Raw genomic sequence first — 25,638 nt, forward strand, 5'->3', positions numbered from 1 at the left:
TTTTGCCTGATTTGGCTGTAAAAATGTTTCATACCTGCGAGTTAGATTGTTTCGCACAAACATGTGGAATATTTTCGACGAAAAACACGTCGTATTAATTTCACGGTTCGTGTTACACGTTAGAGAAAGTAACGGGTAACGTTTGTTTCTGTTTCCTTTTTCATCCTTGATCCCGAATGACGCGTGAAATTAACGACCGCTACGGAAATATCTATCGGACGAGACGTTCCTCAGAGATTTCAAAAGACTCCCCGCGATACAAAGCTCATTTTTAATGTTTCATCGCGGCGAATATATCGGGGATCTTCGCGTGAGAAATAATACAAGCCGATCGAAAGAGCGTTTCCTGTCCGGTCGATGTAAGAGGGCGGGTGGCATATCTTTTTTTTCGTCTCGCGCACCTCTCGTATACAGTTAGTTATTAATAAAACCTATTAATAACTGACCTGTCCCCATTCCCCATCTGTCCGCAGGAGTGTGAAACATCCCAGCGCCGCACAACTCCGAGCTCATCGCTCCGAAAGGAGGCAAGCCATGCGACGGTAGCAACGATCCGGAAGACCGGAACACGTTCGTCGTCTTCTTGCGCTTCTTCCATTTCGCTCGGCGATTTTGAAACCATACCTGCGGCACGGGATAAGAGATCAGTCGTCGACGTCGTCGTAGCTGTTGCCGCCCAGAAAAGAAAGAAAACAGACCAACGATCTTCAAGCTCTCTTTAATTGCCGCTGACGGACTGAGATTTTCACCGGCGAGATTGTCCGTTGTCTCGCGCGGAGAATTGTACCGATCGATCTATTCCGGCGATCTATTCCTCGAGAACCAATTGGCCCAGCCGAATGTTTATCAACGAACAGAACAGGAGGAGGAACGCATCGATCTCCGATCGTTAATTCGCCGCTGAGGCAAATCTTCGTTCGGATCCTACGCGATCGAAAATCGCGCCTTCTCCACCCCTCTCGTCCCCCTCTCGCCCGCGCGATAACATTTTTTGTCCTCGATAGGGCGCAACCAAATCCAACCATTGCGACGGTAAGATGTCCCTGGGTGTTACGACAATATCTTCGACCCCACCGCGGGTAGCTATTAGCCGACGTTATGAGCTGTTGATTCTGGCCACGTAGTGGCCCCCTAAGCTGCCGGGGTCCCGGGGACTTGATTTATTGATATCGCATGCAAAGCCCGCCTCTGTGTTCTCCGATATACCCTCGCCCTATCTCACCACCACCACCACTACCGCCATCGCCGCCACCGCCGCCGCCACCACCTCCACCGGCAACAGCAGCGGCAGCAGCACCGCCGCCTCCTCCCTCTCACCCGCTCCTGTCCTCCTCCAGACTATAGTCCCTTTTCTGGCGCGGTAGCGCGTACTATAGCCATCTCATGTGTGTCCATAAATTAGTACTTTAGTATTAGAGCGGGATGCGCGCTTGCGCCGCCGAAGCGCAGCCGTACGTACACACACGTGCGGCAGCGGGACACGCACGAAGAAGAGAAGCCAGAGGGAGACCGAGAGGGGGGGTAGGGACACCCTCCGCTAACATACGGGGATTATACGAATCTAATTGGATATATGGGATTTACACGCTCCAACGTACACCTCAGGTATCGCCGCGTAAAGCAATCGCAGCGTTCTTACGCCGAAGACGACTCGATCGTCGCGCGGGAGGTAGGACTCCGGAAGTACGCGGATGCCTCGATACGCGGAGGTCGATCCGCCGTCCGCTGCTGTGCAAAGACCTCATCGACTTTCCGGGTCGCGTCCAGCTTCGCGCAACTGCTGATACCGGTGAGGCGACTGACAACGATTGCTGTTAATTGCGGTTGCTTCTATTAATTGCGATGCGAAATGAGAATGAAGTGATAAACTACACGGGGAAAAAGGTTTCTATAGTATTTCTATTTGAGTAAAAATTTTATCGTCTCACTCAAGAATACTCTATTATTTAACAGAAAGAACGCTATTATTTGGAATAATATCTTTTAAATAAAATATCATTTGGTTACAATAAATATGTGAGATGAAAGAAATCATTTCTTTGTAAGAAAATTATCTTTCGTTTTAAACAAATTTTGTTATTTAAAATAAAGATACATATTGAAAAAATCTAACGACCGTACTTATTAATCGATACATTAGTTTTTTTCGAAGCAGGCCAATAATGAAATTTGTTTGGATGCAATAAAATGTATTAAATTTATTAAATTTGAAGAAATCTTTTTCTCGATGTACGAACGGCATTGCTCGTGAATGAGCATCTCCGATAGTTCGATCGCGCAACCCTCCTGCGTGCTTTTAATCTTCATTCACGTGTAATCTCCTCGTTAATGCTAACGTTTAATCGAAGACAATGACGTCATTTTTGGCGTTCAAAGTTAACGTTTATCGTCCCGTGATATTTGTCGGCGGCTCGTAACAGCTGGCGGGTCTCTTGACTCTCAAGGATGGACGCTCGTGACGAGAGAATGGCATTAGAGCTGGGTGGTGTTAAGTGCATTGGGACCGAATCAGCGTCTATATATCAGTCAGTGGCGTAGAATCGAATACAGTTCCTCCTCCATCTCCATAAAATTCGCTACACCCTGATAAAAGCTGATATGAGATACTAATATCCGCGCTCTCTCGCATACGTGAGCTCTCCCGGCACGGATAACGGCGAGCTTCCTTTCTAACGCGAATGTGACGAAATCTAACGAAGCGGAGTGTCGGCGGTGAATTCGTTGAACGCGAGATCCGAAACACTCTCGGCACACCGTCTATTCACGGAGAACTGCGGATACAATTATATCTAATTTATGTTAATTTATACTCTCAATCGCCCGTACGCGAGCTGCGGCACTATCGAATCTCGCTGCCGTTAATATTTAATCGTTAACTACCGTCACTTAGGCCAGTTAGAATCCAAATAGCGCTCATGTTTGCTAATCACTACTGCATATTAGCATCGCCATTCTCCATTTCTCATATCTTTTAGAGCGTCTTTTTTCACGACGGTCGTATACATGTCACTCATCTATCATAGTGTTCTTCCGCGTACTCTTATGTGAAGCGCCTGGTTCTTTGTTTTCTTTGCTAAACAGATCGATATCTTCATGCATTTTTTTTCGTCGATATTATTGCAATGTTATTTTTCGGACAACATAAATGTGTGTATCGTCACGGTTGGAACAGTCAGAAAGACATTTTTGGGGATTTTTCTTTTTAAATATTTCGTTTAAAATATTTAGAATATCGTAAATAAATACTCGTAATCGTAAATAAGTATATCTACATTAAAAAATCACGATCATGTTCATTGTTGCTCCTTCTAAGAAAATTGAATTTGAATAAATATATAAATTTGTAACAACGCCAATTTTTAGTGTTTTTCCAACAAATTAAGTAATAACCAATAATCAATTTTTTTTTAATCTATTTTAGTGAGGGACCATATTATTGCTCCTGTACTTTCCAGTTTTTGAAGTTTCGAATATTCAAACATTCGAATATTTGAATTTTCACACTTCAAAATTTCAATATTCAAACATAACGTTTCGAAGGTCCAGAAATTCGAAACTTCGATTATAATTTCTAGCCCTGGTTTGTATCTCTCGATGCAATGTGCTCGATATTTCGAAATACGATCACGACAAGGGTGAACATTTCCAACGCAAACCGCCCTTCACTCGTGCTCGCGATGTCTTCACCCCGTCGCACAAATCTCGCCTAGGTCGTAGGCGTGTCGATTTCACGGTAGAACTACGGTGGAACCGCGGCTAAAAGCCCGTGGATAATTCGCCGTTACGCGCCGATACGCGCCGAGAAGTGGGAAAAAGCACGGGAGAGACTGCCTACATGTATATCGCGCATTATCACGTACCACCCCCCTGATACCTCTCGCGCATCGAGCCTATATACGTATGGCAGAACTTCCGCTAATTAACGCGGGTGGATGCTAATGACTCCTGTTACGAAATAACAACGCGCGAACGAGTGCTTTCGACGTGCGTGTCCGATACCGGAAGTTATACCAGCTGTGCGATCAATAATTTCGTCTTTATTTTGCGCCAGGAATCGTAGATTCACTCCGAAAAGCGACGGAGTGATCGTTGACTCGACCTTCCTATTCTCAATTTAAATTCGTCGATGCTCGCGTTTGAAAAGTCAGCGCAGACTTCTCTCAGGTTAATACTCTCGGATAAGTCGATTTATTTAGGAAGTGGTGACGGCCGGAAATTCGTTTGTAGGAGTGGTGGAAATAGAATGCAGATCGTTGTACATATGTGTGTATGTGCGCATATTTGAGCAGCATCTCATGACATCGTCGCGGATAAATTCACATCAACGTACACGAAACCGAACACTAAGAGACACGAGTGACTTCGCGCATAATATTCGGTAATAAAAACGGCAAAGGATGTTTATCGCAGCGGCGAATGTCACGACCGCCGAAAATAGACGGTATTTTCACAATTGCGGTAGAACTCTGATGTCAAAGATACATGACGGCTTCCTTTTGGAAATCGATTGATATACGAAAATAAGCGCTTCTGAATTTCCACAGTAGGCTAGTCTCGGTAAATTTTAATAACTATTAATCACCGGGTGTCTCGACTTCAGCGGGCTTATGCAAAGTACACGAGGATATTCGTGAGTTTCGTAACAAAATAAAATTTTCATTTCAAACATGCGCCCCAGTTATTCCACTGATATGTATCTCACTTTCAAAGAAATATACTCTCTAAAGTGCAATCAGTGTATTATTACTGAGAAGTAGTCATTAATGATCATAATTATAACTATAGCACTGCAAATCAGTAACATTTTTAATTATATTTAATTGATTTAATTGTTACTATACTTGAAAAATACACTTATCATGATAGGACTTAAACTTGAATCTCCAGTTCTCAAGCCTACTACCATACGAACTACGCCAAAAATATGACATATGGTTGAATGTATATACATGTACGTATATTTCTACTATATGGGACGCGTAACAACAATTTGCAGCGATTTATGAATTTTTCACTGGTAAAAATCACCGAAGTATTAGACAAAAGAGCTGAGTGGAGGAGCTTTCACTAAAAATTAATGAATACTTACTAATCATCGGTAGAATACTGTCACCGATTCAACTTAAGAAAGCAATTTCTGCCAGTTTCAACAATATATATTTTCGGCGCATTGAGCGTAAAAATAAACACGCAAAATGCCCATCCTTCCGCCTCTGCTAATAATAATGATAAGGAAGCAGTGCTTACTGCAGCAACTATCAGCATCCTTATCAGGTGGATTATCACTCGGCGATACACCAATATTTTCACGGGCATTCCACCAACGTGAGGCGGATTATGATGAGATTAGTGTACTGCATACTTTACCGTAGAACTACTTTAATCCGTCCGATAATCGTTGTCGCTCAAGGAAAGAAATCGATAGGTCTGTGCCTGAGACGATCTTTGTATCCTTGGCAATTTCGCGGGGTATCCGCGAAAATTAAAATCCTCAATCGACGTAACTAAAGCGCGCTGCAAAAATATGATGTCCGACGTCCATTCGCGACGTCATTAATCAAACGTCAAACTCACCGTCAACTACAGATGCAAATCGATACTTTCGGTTATCGATACTTTTCGGTTCGTTCAAACGGTATCAATCATGCTAGAATAAACATTGGAAACTCGCGTGTCCGAAGCGACGGTACGAGTACGTTATCCCTGAAAAACGCAATGTGTAAAATACAACTGTATACATTCTCTAAAGTGCAATCAGTATATCACTGAGAAGCAATCGCTTATTTATAAGCAATAGTCATAGTTATAAATATAGCACTGCGTATCGATAATATTTCGCTGCAAAATCTAAATGCAGAAAAAAAAATATTATTTAATACTTCTTTCACTAGCCAAAAATCAGTGAAGAATCGGACAAAAGAGCTGAGTGAAAGAGTTTCTATCAAAAATTAGTAAATACACCGATTATCCGCAGAATATTGTTTTACTGATTCAATTAGCGATACTTTCACTAATTCAACTTAAAAGAGAGCAAGGAGGCGAATGTGACATTAGAGAAACATGCGATGCGAAAAATGACGAACTAACTTCTAATGGTATTCTACGTACTCGCACTGTCAACACGGTAAATAATGTCATCGTTAGTAAAGAATTTATCGGAGCTCCAATCGGCCGATGATGCTCGCGTAAAAGTCGAAAGCGAAGCACTCCGTGTTCTACGCATTATCGTGAATGCACTAATAAAAGATCGATGGCTGATATATTGATGTTTCATTGTTAGCGAGCGGACTCGAAAGGGTGTCCGGCGAGGCGCGCAACTGGCGTGATTCGTGACGGAACACACCTTTCGATGACTAAGATGCCTCGACCGATGCCTCTTCGTAAGATACGAGCGTCCTGGCGAACCGGCGCGGCGGGTCAATTAGGAACATTGCTTTTTAAAAATTGATCAATCACTGCTTCGCTGGCGCAAGGGCGCGTGCGCTGTGGCAGCTGTTCCCAGGAAGCACCTGGGATCAGGATGAGGGTGGATACGGACGTTGCTGGTTTCATATAATCGACACTGAATCTCTTGACAGTCCGACTGTTCGAGACGGCTCGTTCTTTTCGAGGAAGATTTTTAGTCTTGATCCGATTGAATCTGTATCGATGCAAATATTACTTGCACTCAATTCAGGACTAAAAAAATCTCCCAAGAATATTATATTTTGGCTTATGAGATTATCTATCGTTGATTTAAGACTATTCTTTTCTGGTCATTTTGGTGATCATTTAACATTTGATCGCTAAATAACTTCTCATAATTAGCCATTATTGAGAAGAAAAATAAAATCTGTGTCATTACATGAATTTTCGATTAAAGTTAACGGTAGAAATTGCGACGCAGTCGATTCGTCATTGATCGGAAATTAATTTTCATTAGTATTCTTATATATCATTTCGTCAGTATATTTGAAAAGTTGTTTATTACAAGTATCTCGATGTATGGATGAATGTTACATATTAGATGGACACGATGATATGCTCGATATCATCCGTTTATTTATATTTAGTGAGCGTTCGACGGTTTTCCCGTCCGCCGCCCCGTAAAAGTCGCCACCATAAATTCTACCGCCGGCATTTTTGTCCAGGAAGCTTACGCGAAATTTGCATAACAGATTATTTACATTTATAATTCGCTATTCATTAATTTCAGATTCAAGTAATTCCATCCGTTAAATGAATTATCCCCCATCGCGCATTTGTAACGCGACTGTGTAATGCGCACACGATCGATATTTCAATAACGATAACGCGTTATTAAATCACGCGCACATCTATATTCGATAGAGAGTTGCAAAACGTGAGGAAAAAGCTGCGATTTTTTTATCTACTAGAGATGACCATTTATCGCCTCTGCTCGCTAACGATTTTACGTATTTAAATCGGTATAAAAAAAAAACTATCACCTAATTTCTATTTTTTTTTTCTGAAATAATTTATTTTTTTTTCTCTCTTACTTAATGTTTCCAATACATTGGTGTTGCGTACATGCAAAGATTTTTTTCGAAAGATTGGCCCTCGAGGAAAGCCTTCGCGTGGTTGCATCGTCAAACTTTAAATGATCGCTAATTAATCTGCGTTCCCGATCTATCTTTCGATCGTATTCAACGAATTTTACCGTACAAAAAAAAACCAATGAACATTATGCGTCTCGACTTCGTTCTCCGGCTCGCTTTATCGGAGGCAAACTGTAACGCTTCTCGGAAGCACTTCAATAACGACAGAGGATCATAGAAGACGACGAGAAACGCGACTCTTTCAGGCGGAGGCGACCTTTTCTATTTCTTTTCGTCGATCGCGAATGGCTTAGTTTAACTCCGGAGGAGCCCTCGAGCCCTCAAGGGGAGGTCGAAGGTGGCATCGCGCGAGCATTGGCCAGGCAAGGGTAGTTTGAGGTGAGGGTGAGGTTTAGGGGGGTGAGCGAAGGGGTGGCGAGACCTCGTAAAGGGGGTTTCAGCAGGCGCTGATATAAATTGAGCTTGCCATCAAGGCAAGCGGCGGGATCTGCCCGAGGCTCCAAGATATATAGGAGTAGCTTTCAGCACGCCATTGAAGAATAGTCCGACTCACTTCGCGGAGAAACGCCTCAAATCGCCGCGAAACGAGATAACGTTTCTCTTTTCGTGATGCCGGGTAGCAGCTTGAAACGCGATGAAATCTTGATTCACCGCCCCGGGATAGTCGATTTACGGGATTAATATTTTGCAACAACACGAGAAGCGAATAGTTTATGATCCGACGATACGGTGAATTTATACGACCGCGATATTCGTCCGAATGGAGTGTCCCGGCCGTTCCAGTATTTGTTGCCGATCGCGTTTCCATATGCGCGCGATCTGACTCGTAACTATTACATCTAGATAAATCAGATTCGCGCGATCCGGGATGCGTACTGATATTTCGATGCGAAATGAGAAATTAAACCGGTAGGTACATGATTAACGACCGGCCCTTAACGAATTCGAAGTGACACGAGTCTGTATGACCCAATTCCGACTGCCAGTGATGACTGCTAGTGCTTTAAGCATATTCTATATTTCCCGTATAATTAAATATTTCATATCCGCAAATTTATCGACCGATACGTCATCTCGTAAATTAAAGTCTCTCTCTCTCTCTCTTTCTCCATTTTTCTCTTTTTTTCTCTCTCTCTCTCTCTCTCTCTCACTCTCTCTCTCTCTCCATATGCACGTTACAGACTATAATATATTTTTATAGACGCCGAACTTCCTCCGTGAGTCGACAAAAGGGCGCTCGCTGGGCCGGGCGGATAAATTTAATGAAAATAAATACTACATAAGTTTGCAGAATGTGACCCTGATTGATGATGGTGGTCGGGAGACAGTCTGAGGGTGGCAAGACGCATTACCCAGACCTCCCACTGTTTCACGTTGCGTTGCGCCATCAGGAGAGAGATTTTCACCGCACCATTAGCGGAGCGTCAGACTTCTAATGCAACGTAGAATTAAAAATCGGTCCTTTCGCCGCGTAATTTCGAGACGCGTCGTATACGAACAATCGATCACGCGTGGTTATGATAATAACGTTCTCGTCGTGCGTAATTTTATATTTCAATCTGTCCAATGTAAATTTCAAGTTTCCAAATTTTATAGTTTACAGATGCAAGAATATTTGCCTGGCCGCGTCTTCGAGTTGTAAAAATATTAATCGTTTCATCGTCGCGCGAAGGGGACGGGCGGATGCAATCCTTAATAAAGCGCTCGAAAAATTGATCGTGACAAGGAAACGTGGGCGGTTTGCTCTAGAGCGCAAATCTCGTAAAGGGTTTGACGCGTAACACGACGATAAAATGCATACTCGGTGCTCTCACATGCACCGCGGCCATAAACTTGATCCATTTATATTTTATTATTATTTCACGGGCGCAATATCGCCGGCTTACGACACCTGTCGTCAAATTAGCTCGAATTGCTCGTGGAACTGGATTTACTTGTCGGGATAAGCTCGCTCGCAAAACCTCTATATGACACCATACGTTTACGGAAAAAACGAGGTATCAATCGTTTTTTCCCCGGAATTCGTGCTTCTCGCGAGCAACTCCGTCTCGTAATTTTTTTATTTCTCTCTCCTTCTTTCTCCCTCCCCGTCTTTTCTTTCTCGTCGACGAGTAATATATTAGGTTCCCAACCGTACATTTTGTCTTGTTTCGTTCTTGCGTCGGGATAATAAGCGACGCGACTATAATAATGTGTCTCCAGAAATGTCTCTTCTTAATATCGACTTTTCTCCGAGTAGCGTTACATTCCCGCTGTTTAACTTTCAGACTCGCCGTTGGGTATCGGAAAGTATCCACGTGTGATAACGGAGAACAGGAAAAAATAATAACAATCTCGAGTTACTAAAATATTTCTCCCTTGCTTCATTTAATCGTTGCCAATTTCTTCAAAATACCAATAAAAAATACATTTAAATATAATTCTTCTAACAAAAAAACTTGGCTTCTAGAATCCCACCGGTGCAAATAATCGATTATTGTTATCGTTGTATATAATATTTTTTACGTATCAAAAAAATCGCTGTAAATTATTTATCCGATTTATGAAGTTATCAAATTTCTTTTGAGTTATCTTTACGCAATGTACTCTCTCTTTCTCCCTCTCTCTCTCTCTCTCTTTCCTTCTGCGCATAGATACGCGCGAATTCTCAACCCTTCAATCAATCAAACGAACCTGCGGATTTTTATCGCCTCGGAATTATTCAGTACAGCAGCCGTCATAACAAAATGGGCGTTAGACGATGCTCCCCGGGGTCACCGCAGCGACACAATTTATCCATCGAGGACCCTAATGTCCTGCCACGGTGCCCTGTGGTTTCGCGTCTACACGGGGATGCTTTTCTCTCCCCGTGTCTCGCGCGCATGCTACACACACGGCGCACAGCCAGTGTGCGTGTAACGCGCCGTACCCCACACGTGATATTTTTCGGGCGGCGACACGTAAGAGCTAATATCACGGCCTATGCATATTTATACGGCATTAAAAATCACCCCTCCCTTAAAATGCATAGACCACTGCATAGCAGAGGCGTTGGATCTTCGCAGCGCGACGCGGAGGCGAAAGCGACGAGAGGAGAGATTTCGCGCACGCGTTTTACGCTTTTTCACTCGCGGGGGAGTACCCGGTTTTACGCAAGGAGGAGTATAAATTGATTCGAATCGATGCGAATTTTACGAATGCCATCGCGATCCGCGAAACGCTCCAACACCGCAAATTTCGACAGGGACGGGGGGAAAAAACGCGGGGCAAAATTAACGGTAGTAATAACGAAGGTAAGGTAAAAGTACCGTTGCCTGCGTACCTAACTGTGGACATTCTTGCTGTTTTGATCTTTAAATGCCAATGTTTCGTCTTTAAACATAAAATATTTGTATATATTCAATGTATGTATAAAAACAAATATAAAACATGATGTTTTAATTCTGTGCAGCCAGCAACGAATACGGTACTAAGAAATTTGCGACGGGACGACTCCAGAATCCTCTTAAGTAATATACCGTGAACAAGTTCCTTTGCGACCGAGTGACGTCCGGCAACAATGCTCCGACACATGTCGAATAAAAAAACGATCGATTATAGCAGCCCGGTGTGAAAACCGGGCGTAATGAAATCTGTTGCGCCGCCCACACGCGTAGAAGGCAGATTGAGAGTAGAACCGGAAGAAGACGATCGAGCAGGGCGATGCGCAACGATGACGATGATTTAACGCGACGTGATCGAGAGTGATTCGCGACGCGCGCGGTAACTTGACGCGCGCGTGTTTGATGCGCCGTCGTAAAACACTCGATTGCCGCGTACACATGTCCGGCTATACGCCGAATGTGTATACCCAGCGAGCGAATGACCGGTGATAGTTTATCGTGCGGGAAATTTTACAACTCAATATCGCGGATCTCGATCATATTCGACTTTCGATGCCGAGCGCGCGCGATACCGTAACTCCGCGTTAAAGGTATTGATTTTGCAATAAACGTCCTCGGACTCGTGCCTCCTTTTCGCACCAGTCGACCGCCACCGGCGGAATTATCGACTCTCCGCGGGAGACGATATTACGCGGAATCGGGATATTTTCTCCGGCGCGTAATTTCCCGTTCGTAAAAGATTATCGGCGGTGACGTGCGCGATACACAAGTATGACGGTCTATCTTGGTAAATAGTTAATATTTTCGAAGTATTTTCCTGGTCTAAATCGGGGTAATGAGAGAAGGAAAAGAGAAGAAAGAATAATAAAAAGTTTTCTTTCACGTCGTGTGCGTTTGACTGGAACAGATGAAACAGTCGCGTTAATTTATGACGACAATAATAATAATAATGTTTAATAATTTCCGGGAAAGCCTTTTAGAACACGTAAGAGAAGAACTAGTCGCTGATTGATCACAGAATGAATTCAATGAAATTAAAATTAAGAATACGCGAAGGCGGAACAAATAAGTAATATATTACTTATTATAATATATTATTTATTACAACACGACACAACAATAACAACTTCGATATTTAAAGTATGGAGACTATATAATGGGGCAATACTCTAGCTTGGGACGGGCACAATTTTCCGAATGTGACTATTAAACGATAGATCACAATTATACAATAATAATCCAAGGTCACGAACATCAACAGTAAACTCTATGATTCGTTATTGGTCGCATATATTACGTTCGCAAAATTATCACTCGTTATAATTGCAAGATTTATGAAAAATAAAAAAGAGTTCACTCGCGCTCTTTCGCTCACGTCGCTCTTAAGTTGGAAAAAGCCGCGGTGAGTTCTCGCGAGAATGTCGCGAGAACAACGAAACCATTTCCCATTTCTCGCGGCAGACAATAACGAACTACATTTATCCTCACTGCAGTCACTTGCTTATCCCAAAGGACGGCCGAATGACATCGCCATTCATCCGGCTCCCGGGGGATACTTTGAAAGCAATACTCCGCGCCATGGACGAGCTACCATCTCTCGTGGCATATGTGACTCCTGGAACTTGCGACGTATCGTGTGGCGAGAAAAGTCGTGCATTTAGCCAGCCGGCTTTTCCAAGGGATCGAAATCCTCGGACAATGACGTGGCCTTCCCTCGCCGAGACTCGTTGTCGTGACACACGATTCATTAAACACGTACATATGTAATTCGTTGCTATTTTTAAGTTTTGTTGTGTGATATCGAGTTTTCGGTCGTACTCCCTCGCGATGTGCGAACAATCATGAGACACAAACAATACGTCAGTTTGTTGTGTCCCGTGGCAAAATTTTATGTTAAGCTGATGTTCAACGTGTGCAAGTGTTAAAATAATTTTATACCATCAGTGTCGATTAACGTATTAATTTGGTATTAATTTTTGACATAACATTCGTGTTACTTTTCAATATATTTATACAAAAATTAAAGTGGACCGTAAACTCAATACAAAATTTTCTACTGTGCACGTAGAAATATAAATGTATAAATAATCGCCGCGGGGGAAAGAAAAATAAAGAATATAATTTACAAAATAATAATAAGATAATAATAATGAGAATTTACAAAATCATAATGAGAAATTAATATACATAATGAGATGAGAATGATAATTACCATAATGTTTTGCAAATAGAGATAATGATTGAAAATAGCTAGTCTGATAGATGATAATGAGAATTTCTAAATCGTAGATTCGCGAGGACGTTTTCGCGATCCCGTCGATCGCGGTTACGATTCCTGTTTTCATACAAAGTAAAACGGCATTTATCGAAAAAATGCTTCTCGATGGCAATTGGCGCGCAATTCGCGCATTAACTGATTTTACACCGATTCAGCGTTCAAACGATTGATCGAGATTCGTCGGATCGGCGAGCACGAAGCGATAATCCACGCGAAAACGATCGCGCGCGCGGAATCCTTTTTTTCGCCCTCTCCCCTACCGGCGGTTCCGAAAGTTCGCGCTCATCGACGAAAGGTCGTGCCCCATAAAATTTCCGGCGGTAGCAATCGAAAGGACCCTTCAGCCTAGGAACGAGCAGTTACCTGAGGCAGTTAAGTTAAATGCCTGTTAGCAGACGTTAACTGCCCGGCGCTATGGGTTCTATTCCGTGGACGATTGCAATTTTAATCGCCTCTTCATTATGATTAAATTTAAATCGACCGTGTGCAGTCTAATAAAGCTCGTTCTGCCCAGGCGCGGCCCTCGCTCTCTCTCTTTCCCTCCCTCCCTCGAAACAGAAAATGTCTCCTGGGCGGATTAAAATACGCGTAATTAAAACCGTAAAGTGCCGATACGCCGCCCGAAATAAACTGTCGGTTTTGTAATAAATGTCCGGCTGAAAAAAGCTTTTTGTCTCAAACTCGCGCTCGCGGCACACGGTCTCGCGGATGATTGAACTTTATTTGAAGTATCGAACGTGGCGAATTAATATTCGGGCTATGATTGACGGTAAGGAATAACGCCGCGGAGCGGCGCATTCTAAAACCGTGCACAACCGTGCACATGAAAAAAAGCCATTGACCCCGTGTGTCAATCCTGAATTCCCGGTGCGCGCGCGGCGTGCGGCACGGCGCGGTAGCGGTGGCGGCGGTGGCGGCAGCGTCGTCTCGCATTTCGCGTTTACCACCGCGCGCGAAATAATGCATGGCCGAGCGGCGCCTCCATTGAGGAATAGTTTCCGAAATATTATGGCAACTCTAATAAACGGACACCCCACTCCACGCGTAATTTCTGTCGATATTTTGTCGTGGCTATTTTCATCTCTCTCCCTCTCTCTCTCTCTCCCCCTCTCTCTTTCTCTCTCTCGCTCGCTCCCTTTTTCGCTTGGGATTTATCGCGAAACACGTCAGCGTTCTCCCCTGACCGTCGAGAAATTTCGCAAAATCATCTTGCCCATTTGACAATTTTTATATGTCCTACGTCAAACTCCGGATTTGTCTCTTTCTCTCTCTCTCTTCCTCTTCGACATTACATTCTGATTTACCGAGTTGCTAAAATTACCATACCACTCTGCGATATTCGAAACCTCGAGTCGTGAGACTTTCATTCCGCTTTTTCGTATCCACACACCGAATGTTAGCAGCCACCTCGTCCTGCTGCTTCGACGCAACGACGAAGGGGGTAATTCGCCCTCCCCGTCGCGACATCGTCACGCCGCATGATGCGTCCATGCGGGGCGCGCGAGTTGTATCCTTTTTTTTCTCACATTCTTTTTTTCAATCGGAAATGATAAAAATCGGTCTAATATAAAATTCATTATGTCCATTACGGCTAATCAAGCGGAGCGAACGCTCACCAAAAAGCTCGTGCATTTTTCAGCGATAAAGTCGGCGGCTCTTAATTATTTTATTTCGAGCGAATGCGGGCCATTCGATACATAGCCGCTGCCACATCTGGTGAATTTGACGATGGTCGCGCTATACGCACAAATGAAATTTCGCAACGCCGTGCGACAGAGAGAGAGAGAGAGAGAGAGAGAGAGAGAGAGAGAGAGAACCAATGCCGTGTCTCCTCCGTCGCGTATCTCAGGCAATACGTATCGTCGCGCTAACGAGTTCGCAGCGCAACAATAATCGCATTAAGATGTTAATTAAATGTTACACATAATTCGAAATAGCTGCGTAATGCCACTTCGAAGTAATTGTTGTTTGCACAGCAGTTCTCACGATGCGTTATCGTGCAATTTAATAGTTGTTCATTAACGGGAATTAGAGATGGAACAGCAATTACGCCTCTCTTCGCGCAGCAACGGTAATAAACTACAAATCGATGAACCCCGGATCCCCTCACCCCCCCCCCNTCAAGTATTTTGTTGCTAATCACGGATGCTTCTCATTGTTCTGCCGCGCGGCATTGTGCGCGATCGGAAAAATGATGACTGATTAATCTCGCCGTGCGGGACCGTTCTCTGTGCGTCGGTCCTGCGGCGTTTGCCGATTTGTACGTGCGAAATCCTACCTATGGCGCGAATGAGCGCGCGCGCGTACCCGCGGCATTGATGAATTTTGAGTGCGTCGAGAGAGAGAGAGAGAGAGAGAGAGTTAACGACAAAAAGCTTTCTTTCGTTTGGAAATTAATCGTCGCGTACAGTATGGTGACACGCGTTGTGTGCACATGCACGCGCGTGTATCGATAAACTATTGAAAAATATACGGCTCGATTCTTTATATAATGACAGAGTAATCGCGGACACCATGCGCAACGTACACGTGCGTGTATCTTTCTATTTATTTTTTCGAGATGGCGTAGACGGGGAGAACGTGAAAAACTCGAAAAAAAAAATAAATAAAAAGAGCGACCACTCTTTTCAACCGATACTACCCGCTCGCGCGCCCCTCCTCCCCCTCGCCGAGCGCGCACGGTCCGCAAGATCGTTCGATGAAATTTAAAGGGAGGCCAGACGCGTGTAAAGGATGATTGGATAAGCAATACCTATCGGGCGGCGAGCGGAACAACAATCGGCGTGGAACTATCGCGCGCGCCTATCGCGCGTTATCAGGGTGATAGAGGGCAGGGGAAAGAGCAGCGGCGCGCTATTACGTGCAACTCGCACTCGTAACGAGCAATTTTCTACCCATTAATGCAACGATTATACAACAGAGCTATTACGTTTACCGCGTGTCAATGACGCGCAGAGCGTGTCGTCGCAGCTTACGTAGCGTGCGACGGCACACGGGCGAGCTGCAAAAACGCGTGCGCCCGGAAAAAACGGACCGGCCCGTGTTCCGAACCCGTTTCGACCGGCGCGTCGCGAGCTTTTAAATTGAATTTTTCACGAGCGGGGCACGCGCGCGCGAGAGAGAGAGAGGGGGGACCGAATGAGACGACAACGGTTCATCAGCCACGATCCTTGGGAACTGCGAGACGCGCGTCCATCCCGAGGAGCGTTTCGAGATTCCTTGGTATTCGATGCGATTTATAATTCAACGTCGCGATTCAACGTGCTCGATCCGTAAATATAAATGCGGCGGCGTCTCGGCCAGCGAAAATATCTCGCACGGGGCCGCCGCACCCCACCTGCAACCGGTGAGAAACCGTCCGTCTCTCTGCAGGGGAGGTGCGGACGATCGGGATCCCGACGGAAGGTGCGTGTGTGATCGCGTGTCATCGGCGTCGATGCGCGACGACGAGCGTGATTAAAAAGGAAGCGAAACGAACGAAAGGACGGACGGACGGAAGAACGAGAAGGGGATAGCCGGGCAAATCGTTCTCAAAATACGCGATGGATCCGCCATGGCAAGTCAAGAAAGCTTTGATAGCGACGCTCGATAATATAGCGATGCTGAGCGCCGGCGCCTTTCCCTCGCAGCCCCATTGGTGCCGAAGGCCCTCTCCACACGAGTGCCCGCCGCCGGGTTTCCTTGGAAACGCTTCGTTCACGCTGATGTCTACCCCTCGCCCACGGAAAACCTCTTTCAATTAGGCAGCCTGCCGCCCTGTCGACAGACCTACGAATCCCAGTTCGCTTTCCCTCCTTTTTCCCTGCTTTTTCCCTTTTCCTTTTTCTCAACTCCCCCCCCCCCCCCCCCNCCCCCCCCGCCCTCTATCCCATCGTCCTTCGCCAGCGTCGTTCGATGTGTGCGAACGTTCCTGCGTTCACCGTCGAGCGAATGCGCGCGAGAGAGCCTCCGAAAGGTGTCCCGAGGAAGGTGTCCGGGGTGACTTTGAAACCGCTAATTTGTTAAACACTTCCGGAAAGTGCGCGCGCCCGGGGTCAATGTGTCGCGATCCCGCCCGACGGGTGCACAGAAGTCGCGGATCGAATCGGGGTTAGCGCGGGGCGTGCAAGAGCGAACCGCACGCGAATGTATCGAAGCCGTCGCTCGATTTTCTGTAATGTCGTGAGTAAAAAGCCGTGGAGAAACACTGAAAAAGGAAGCGTATTCTCAACTCGTTTTCATCGATAAAAGTGCTTCAAATATTCCTGGTAGAAATATAGTTTTCCCAGCCATCCATCCAGTTACTGTCTAATATTAATGCATTAATTCTCATTAATTGTAACAATAGTGCTTAGGGATCACTTAGAGAATCAAGAACTTGATAGAGTTTTACTCGGGAGTACTTCTAGAGCAATATTGCTTAGGAACTACTTGGGAAAGCAAGAACTTGAGAGTTTTATTCAGGGTATTATTTCGAGTTTCATTCAGTTTTATTCGGGGGTGTTTCTAAAGCAGAACTGCTCATTTCACGAGCAGCAGGCTTGCTTATTAACCGATTGAATATTCTTTTGCCCATTTGTCGTTCTGCTTCTGTCAAAAATACATGAAATTGAATTTCTATTATAGGTGGCTTCTCAGCCAATTAGGTGGTTCCTTTAGAGGCATCTTTAGAGGCACTTTTATTAGTAAAAGTGAGTTGAGAATATGGACGATAAACTCGTTATCGCGTCTTTTCCGCTGGCCATCTCGGCGCGTGAGCCGTCGCTTCCGTTTCTCGTATTTACTCATTTCGACGGTTTGAGAGTCAAGGGGAAGCACCGCGATAACGTGTAGTGCATAACGTTATGAAATAATAACGTAACATTAATATTACGTGAAACAGTACATAATACGGTAATATTAATATCATAATGTAGGAGCGTGAGATAAGCGAGTACACGACGTAACGGCTCTCTCAGGCGTGCCTCGCTGGCTGAAGGGCACGTGACTTTAGTCATAATAACACAGATAGTGCCGTGACTACCGAGCAATCATAACAAACCTTGACGTGGAAGCGGGCAGATCGCGTGTGATCCCCCACTTGTTCTGATAAATCGGAGCGTGCGTGAGGTTCGTAAAATTAGATTTGTTCCTTTTCACTGAATTAGTGTACATTTATAAAACATAAAAAGAGATAGATGCATAGTTAAAGAATCGTCTATAATAGCTATAAAGCATGAAGTAAGACATAAGTGCACTCAGTTCATCGAAAAAGGACAGACCTATTATTTCGCGCGAGTGTTATTTTCGTGATCGTCAAGTGTTGCTTCGAGCAGCGATGTCATGCCGAAATCTTAATGGTAATTAAGCGCGTTTATTCTCTTCGGTTTTAGAGAGGCACAGAGAGCAGCCTCCGTATTCTCTCGATCTACATCTATCTGTTACATCAACTGATCGGAAACTCGCTTTTTGCTCCAGATTTGGCAGAGCTCGCGGCCATAGGATGGGTGCGGTTCCCGGGGACGCGGGTGCCGTACCGGAGGTTCCGATTCGAGTCGAGCAAGGTCGGCTCGAAGGTAGGTTTATCAGGACAGCTCTCGCGTTTAACTTTTCGCGATCGGAAAATTGGGACATAGTTGTTGAGATAAGATTCGTTGAATCATAATCGCAAATAGTTAATTCAAATAAAATGTTAAATCTACTTGAAATTTGCGTCTAACAAGATTCTCTCGATCGCGAGTATTATCCCGAACCTCTCAATATGTTTCTTCACTTGTTTTTGTTCACTTTCCGTTATATTCTGAGATTCTCCTTTAAGTTTGAATGAATTTAAATAATAGAACTAAAATTTCAACTCGAAAAGCGTCGTGGTATCCGCTTCGCGATTTTTTCCATGCGATTCGCGACTCTTGAATAATATCGAAGTGCTGGATTTCTGGTATTGGATTGGCTGAGGAGGCTGCACGAACGCGGAGCGCGACGCGGTCGGGAAACATAACGTTGAATTTCACCGGTGAATCTAAACATCGAACGTCGTTGGATGTCGATGCGCAATGGTGAGCGACCAATTCGAACGTTTGCAAAACGTCATTTTCGGTGGCGCATGTATAGAAACGTAAACGCATTGATTCCCGACAGCACAAAGTAAGGGTGACGATTACAAAGCTATTTGAGATCACGAAGACATTCGAATAATTTAATGTCCGTGTCCGAAGCGCCGTATCTCAACGGCATATTTTCACGGTGGATCGGTTAAACTTAGACGCGAGTCTAATTCGCGTGCGACAGCGGAAATTTATTATCGATAATGTTTTACGAAAATCCATTAAGGCAAAAGTGCCAATGTCTACACGTACCTATCTCTGGAACGACGTTTATGTTATTTTGGTCTTTAAATACGAATACTTAAACTTTCAACGTAGAACGTACAATAAACATATTGAACACGTACAAATATTTTACGTTTGAGGATTAAACATTCGTACTTAAAGAACAAAATGACGAAATATCCACAATTAGAATGCCGTGTCCAGGCATTGGTATTTTTACCTTACGGTGAAATCCTTTCCGCGTGTTTTAATCATATATTTAGAAAAAAGAAGTGTTTAGTCTTCGTTTGAATATTCCGAAAATAATACGATACGAGTATCAGTATTTGGAAAAGATTTCAGACACGACTAGCGAATTCTGCGGAGGCAATCAATAAGTGACGAAGGTCGCAAATTAAAATTTACGTGTCACCGTATCTCGGGTATCGAACGGACCGATCTTAGAAGCTTTTTTACTGTGCTACTAAAGTTACCTCCTGCGAGAATAAAGTACTCTCGTTCAATGATCCCACCTATCGGGATAACTATTCGCCGCTGTGAGCGCGAAATGGCATCTTATTGTACTCTCGTAGAACGAAGAGAGTACAGACGGTGTGTGTATCCGGCGACTCGCATGTGCGAATTTATACACGTACGCGCGCGAAAGGGTCGGAGCAGCGTGGCTGCTTGATATGCGGCGCGACGCCCGGCTTTTGACTGACGCCTCCGAGTTGCGAATAAAATTTTCATGAATTTCTATTAACTCCGTTTTTCTAGACGTGCCCCGGAGACTTAAAAAAGCTCTGTCAGCTGATAGCCGGCAGAGAAGGGGAGAGAAGCGCTTTCTCTCATTTTCTCCAGCGCGACGATGATCGAACTCTCGATGGGGTTGAATGATCTTCAGCTCTCGCGCGGATAACTCGTGCTCTCAAATTAATTCGATTCGTAAAATTGCCGATCAAATGGGATCACCTCGTTGCACATTTTTTTTCCAGTTCGCACGAGATATTTCGTTCGGCGGGAAAAATATTTTGCACGATAATTTGATTTTTAATCGAGTCGACTACTAGTTGAAGTACCGGGGGAAGGGGGGCGCATTTTCGGACAAAAATGTCGTCGATGCTTCACACGAATAGAACAGAAGCGCGAAAATTTTCGTTTTTCGAGTTCAGACATCATAAAGTTTCATTGGCTCCGTATTTAGCCGCGAACTGCGGAAATGAAGTGTGTATTCTTGCTGTGAAAAACACATTATGCTCGTTAAAGTATAAAACGCGGAAGAGACGCGCGTTCGATGTGCGGTGTCCTTTTTAATCTGATCTGACGTTTATGAATGAGGCGTCTATTTTTAATGTTCATCGCTAATGTTCGCCGTTATTTCTGGGATTCTCAGCGCTTTACCGTGTTAATACAATATACGGCGATATTATCAGCAACTACTTTGCGAATTTAACTCGCAATGTTAAATTCCTTTATTAGAAGGTTTTTTATGAAAAGCTAAATAATAACTGATCTGAGCTGTCGTAGAAAAAAAAGAAGGAAAAGGTAAGGTTATAACACATCGGTGCACGGGAGGGGAGCCGAAACCGCAATCGAGATTTCCCGATCTTCGGCCCCGAGATTCCTGACTCGCTGAAGCCGGGAATTGCGAGCTTCCGGAAAGTTTGCGCGGTCGCCTCGCAACCAAGTGGAACCCACCAAAATTCGGAACCCCGCAGGGCGAGGGCTTAGCCGCTGCTCCAAGTTTCACTTTAATCCCAAAAAGCCACAGTAGGCCGACACAATTGATTCTGCCTGAGTTCCGGCATATTGTGTGTCTGGGTATGCGTTCCGAGGCGACCCGCGAGGTCACCGCGACAATTTATGCTACCTTGTAACCCCCTAACGTTCGTATCACTCAATTACGAGTGACGTTCGAGTCAGCGAACTTTCGCACGTCAAACGCCCGTGTGTTACACGTTCTCTTGCGAAACCTTTGTAAAGGTTAAAATGAAAAATTACCGCGCGTCTCTTCGCAATCTCACGACGTCTCATTGTCGCCCCGAGTAGAAAAATGCCAGTGAAAAACTGGCCACCAGGCGAAGATGGACAGTGTTTTACTGGCTTGAATTAACTGGACGGTAACTGTTCAGAAACTGATCCAAAAAGTATTGACTATTATTTCTCGGTCAGTTACTCGCCGCCATAAACTGTTCCAAGAAAATAGTAAGTTAATACCGGACAGTTTCAGTTTCCAGCGAAAACTCTTGAAATTCTGGCTAGCGTTTCTCGGCCATTTCCTGGCCAGAAACTCAGTAAAGTAACAAACAAATAAAATAGCAAATGAAATGCCCAACGCGCGTTTTTTCAATTATCGTGTTCAAATAGAAGATCACCAGCCTCCTTATCTTGTAATTTGTAACGACAGTTTCGTCATTCATTGGCGCTCCGTTCCGCAGCTATTTTGCGATACATTTTGTTTACGCAAAAATTTAACGTGCGTTATGCCTGCAACGCACACGTTAAAAGTTACTGAATGAGGACGCTGCGCTCTTAAAAATCGTGTAATATTTAAGTCAACATCGTGCGATGTGTCGTCGTGACGTGACGATACGACAGATGACGTTTACGTAAGTAAATCAATCTCCGTGAGCGTGTGCGTCATAAAAAGTGAAATCCTCCGCGGCTTTCTAGGAAAAAAAAAGAAATAATTAATTCCGCCGCCTCTCCGGTTCGCAAGAAAGTTGAATCACGCGATGTTTTTTTCCGAGCGATTCAAGAGAGAAGCGCCCAGAGGACGACACGTAACGTTGTCGGCCGGGGCCAACATCACCGCCGCTGGATTACCGCTCCATTTTAATACGTATAACGTCTGCATGTATAAATTCGCGTAATTCCGGCACGACGGTAAACGCGCGGTCACGCGATAAGCTCTGCCGCATGCTGGATTAATCATTTCGTGCCGAGACGGGTGGGCAGCGGGGAAAGGGGGGGGNNNNGGGGGGGGGGGCACATGGGGGAGAGAGGGGGTTGTATAATTCCGACCACACCTACCTGAACGCGACTTTCCGTGAGGCCGATCCTTAGAGCGATTTCTTCTCTCAGGAAGATGTCCGGATAGTGGGTTTTGCCGAAACACCTTTCCAGCTCGTTGAGCTGGGCCGGTGTGAAGCGCGTCCGATGTCTCTTCTGCTTCGCGGGTTTGTCATCGCCTTGCCCGATCCCCGACGCACTTCCTGCAACGCACAACACGATCGTCGGATAATGCATAAATAAAAGAACATCGTGATTAGAAAAGATTTTCGCGTTTCTCCCCGGCATGCGTTATCCATAACCGCGATTCTAACGAGTCGCTGGTCGGAAAAACACGATTACCATGTTATTATTATTATTATTGCGAGAAGAAAATATTTCCCTTGCGTTTAAAGAAGCGGAACACTTTACGAAAATAGCCAACGTGCAAAGTTCAGTTATTACAGTTGCAATTAACGCACTTCGAAGAAATTAGTCCACAGACGGCACGCGGTCAATTTGGGGAAGCTAAAGTACCATTGGGAAAAACGCGATGGATTTTCCAACTTACGTTACTAATGCACCGAAACGCGTCCCTCGGAACGATCTCGTAGAGGCGCGGCGCCCGACTCTGTTGACATTTTCAGGAAAATGGTTCCTGGCTTTCTAACTCGCGATGCAAATATCGCGCAATCCATTCTGAGAATATCTCGCCGCGCTTATTACGGCCGCTTACATAGGATTCATAGAAGATCGATGCGACTTATTTTCTCGTTCACTATCGTTCACCCCCTCCTCCTCCCCCCGGGTTCGTTTAATAAATAAATATAATCCCGCATATGTATGCACATATAAACTCGCGCGCGCTTATTCGCTTCATTTCGAATCACTTGCAAGCAATTTCGCAGCGTTATCACGACGTCGTAACGCAAATAGGAAAAGCGAGTGAAACAAAACGATTGAATTTCCGAGCTCCTTTGTCATCCGACCTCGTCTTTGTTCGTTGTAACTTCGTAACCTTGCGACGCGCACTTTTCCGTCGCGGGAAACGTTTCGAGAGTAAACGCGGCGAACGCCGGACAGGCTCGTTCGACGAAAGCCGATGGATCGAGAGTTAAAGTTTTGCGGTTCGCGTGGCTGCCAGCCGTCTCCTTTCCCTCCCTCTCTCTCTCTCTCTCTCTATTTTTAGCACGTGCGATTGATTCGTCGACTAGCCGAAGCCGGACGTTTCTCAAACGCGAGCTTACCTGCGCCGGGCATAGTCATGATCAATTCCTGATGAAGTGTGAGGCCAGCACCCGCGGACAGACTGGAGCCCAAGTTCACTCCCAGCACGCCGTGCTCCTTCTCGTATCGCTTCAGATCCGGCGCATCCTTCGCTCCTGCGAGCGCGCCGGGCAGCAAGGAGCATGAGAGAAGCGGGAAAAAAGAAAGAATATACGAGCCGCTTCAGTTTTCTTCCGATTCGTTTTTTTCCTCGCCCCCCCTCCCCCTTCTCACCCCCCTCTCTCTCTCCTCGCTTTTTTTTCTCGCTGGGCTTCCTCGTGCTCCACGCACGTCTCCCGCCCGCCCCACGCGGCCGCTCTACGTAGTTTAAATTTGTATAGGAGCAGAAGCTGGCCGAGGGGCGTACGGACCACTTAGCGAGGAGGTGCGAGAATCGTCACCGTACTCCGGCTTCTAGGCGAGCAAATACATGTCTCGATCCTCCACACACAGGCTCGCATGAGCACACACGCGTATGCGCGCGCGTGTGTGTGCACGTGTGTGCACGTAGCCGCGTGCGCACATGTGTGATTCCGCGTGTGTGTCGTATGTGAGTGATGAACTTGCGTCTCTGTATGTACGTGTGCGTCGCAAAGGGTGTCCGTGTCAGGCCATGTCAGACCGACATCCACACTTCTCGGACGGTGTGCCTCGGATCGCGGCGTCGGTATCGCGCGTCGTTGTGCATTGTCGAAGATGCTTACGTAATGAGGTAAACTAGTTTAGTCAGGTAGGCCCGTTCACGACGTAGAACGATGCGTCCGTGTCGTGAGCGAGCGAGAACAAGTGCGTCCATAAAAAATTTCCGCCCGCCTACGCGACGAGGATCTCTATTTCTCTCTCTCTCTCTCTCTCTCTCTCTATCCGCGCGAGATACGAGGTGATCTGAAAAGTTCGGAACGACAAGGCGGCTTATCTGAAACTCGTCGTTCGTTTAGTCGCGCGCATTTGCAAGCATGGGGAATTTCATGCAAAATTGAGCGTATTTGACGCGAAAGCTCGGCCCGCCGGTCGCGAAGATATTTTCAATTTCTACGACTGCAAATTTTTCGTCGAAATCCCGCCCTTTGGAGAGAAACGAGCGATTAGCATTTCCCATCAAATTAGACCGAACGTACGAAAACAACTACCGAGAAGTCTCTCTTCGAGATTCACTCGAGCACTCGTTACTCGACAATTTTACTTAATCGTATAAACTGTTAATGCAATAACAAACGAGCAGAACAGGTTAAATATCGCATACGATACTCGTTTGCCAATATGCAACATAATTAACGAAGTTCAAATTTTTATTTATTTTATTCGGACCGTAATTACGAAACTATAAAAGTCCCAGGAATCGATACCGATATTGTCGGACCACCGTGTAGCGAGGCCTCACTGAATGAATACCCGGTATGAATGAACTTTACGACGGGTCTTTATTCCGTGTTTTAGTTTTATAGGCCTTGATGATTTTATTTCGATTTTACTGGCGCGTAGCAGTGCCGCGGTATTCTCCGCCGGAGGGTTTTCCCCTTTACTCCGCTAGAATTCGGTGGATTCTTTTGATGTCTTCATCGTGAGGATCCCGCCGGTGTATACATCGTCGTGTATACACCGTCGATGGTAAACGTCGCTTCATCGTTCACACTGAACGTTATGCGGCCCACGCGATTCGCCTTGCGTCCACTAATGGAAAAAGAACAGTCTGTTCGCCCGACGTTTACCCCCGGCGCGTAATTGTAGCCGCATTACTTCGAGATACCTTCCTTCTTCTTGTTAATGACTGAGAATGATTATTTAATCCCGCATTAATTGACCGGATTATCGAAAGTCATAATCAAATTAAGACGGTAATCACTAAAGGATCGCGACGCAGCTAATTGTCCGTTTCGCGCGCGTGTATTTTTTCCGCCTTCTCTCCCCCCCCCCCC

At 45.2% G+C, this 25,638-nt stretch overlaps 1 protein-coding gene across 1 annotated transcript in view; it reads right to left on the reverse strand.

The window, feature by feature from the left end:
• LOC106741023 (homeobox protein orthopedia-like) overlaps positions 1–25,638 on the reverse strand; it is a 34,904-nt gene that overhangs the window by 5,480 nt on the left and 3,786 nt on the right. Inside the window, exons 2-4 of the mRNA XM_014612580.1 lie at positions 23,704–23,838; positions 22,499–22,680; positions 447–624 (exon numbers count right to left, since the gene is read on the reverse strand). Of these exons, the coding sequence (XP_014468066.1) occupies positions 447–624; positions 22,499–22,680; positions 23,704–23,838 (495 nt within the window). The remainder of the gene's footprint in view (positions 1–446; positions 625–22,498; positions 22,681–23,703; positions 23,839–25,638) is intronic.

This window comes from Dinoponera quadriceps, unplaced genomic scaffold (genome assembly GCF_001313825.1).
Source record: "Dinoponera quadriceps isolate SergipeBrazil2010 unplaced genomic scaffold, ASM131382v1 scaffold367, whole genome shotgun sequence".
NCBI lineage: Eukaryota > Metazoa > Arthropoda > Insecta > Hymenoptera > Formicidae > Dinoponera > Dinoponera quadriceps.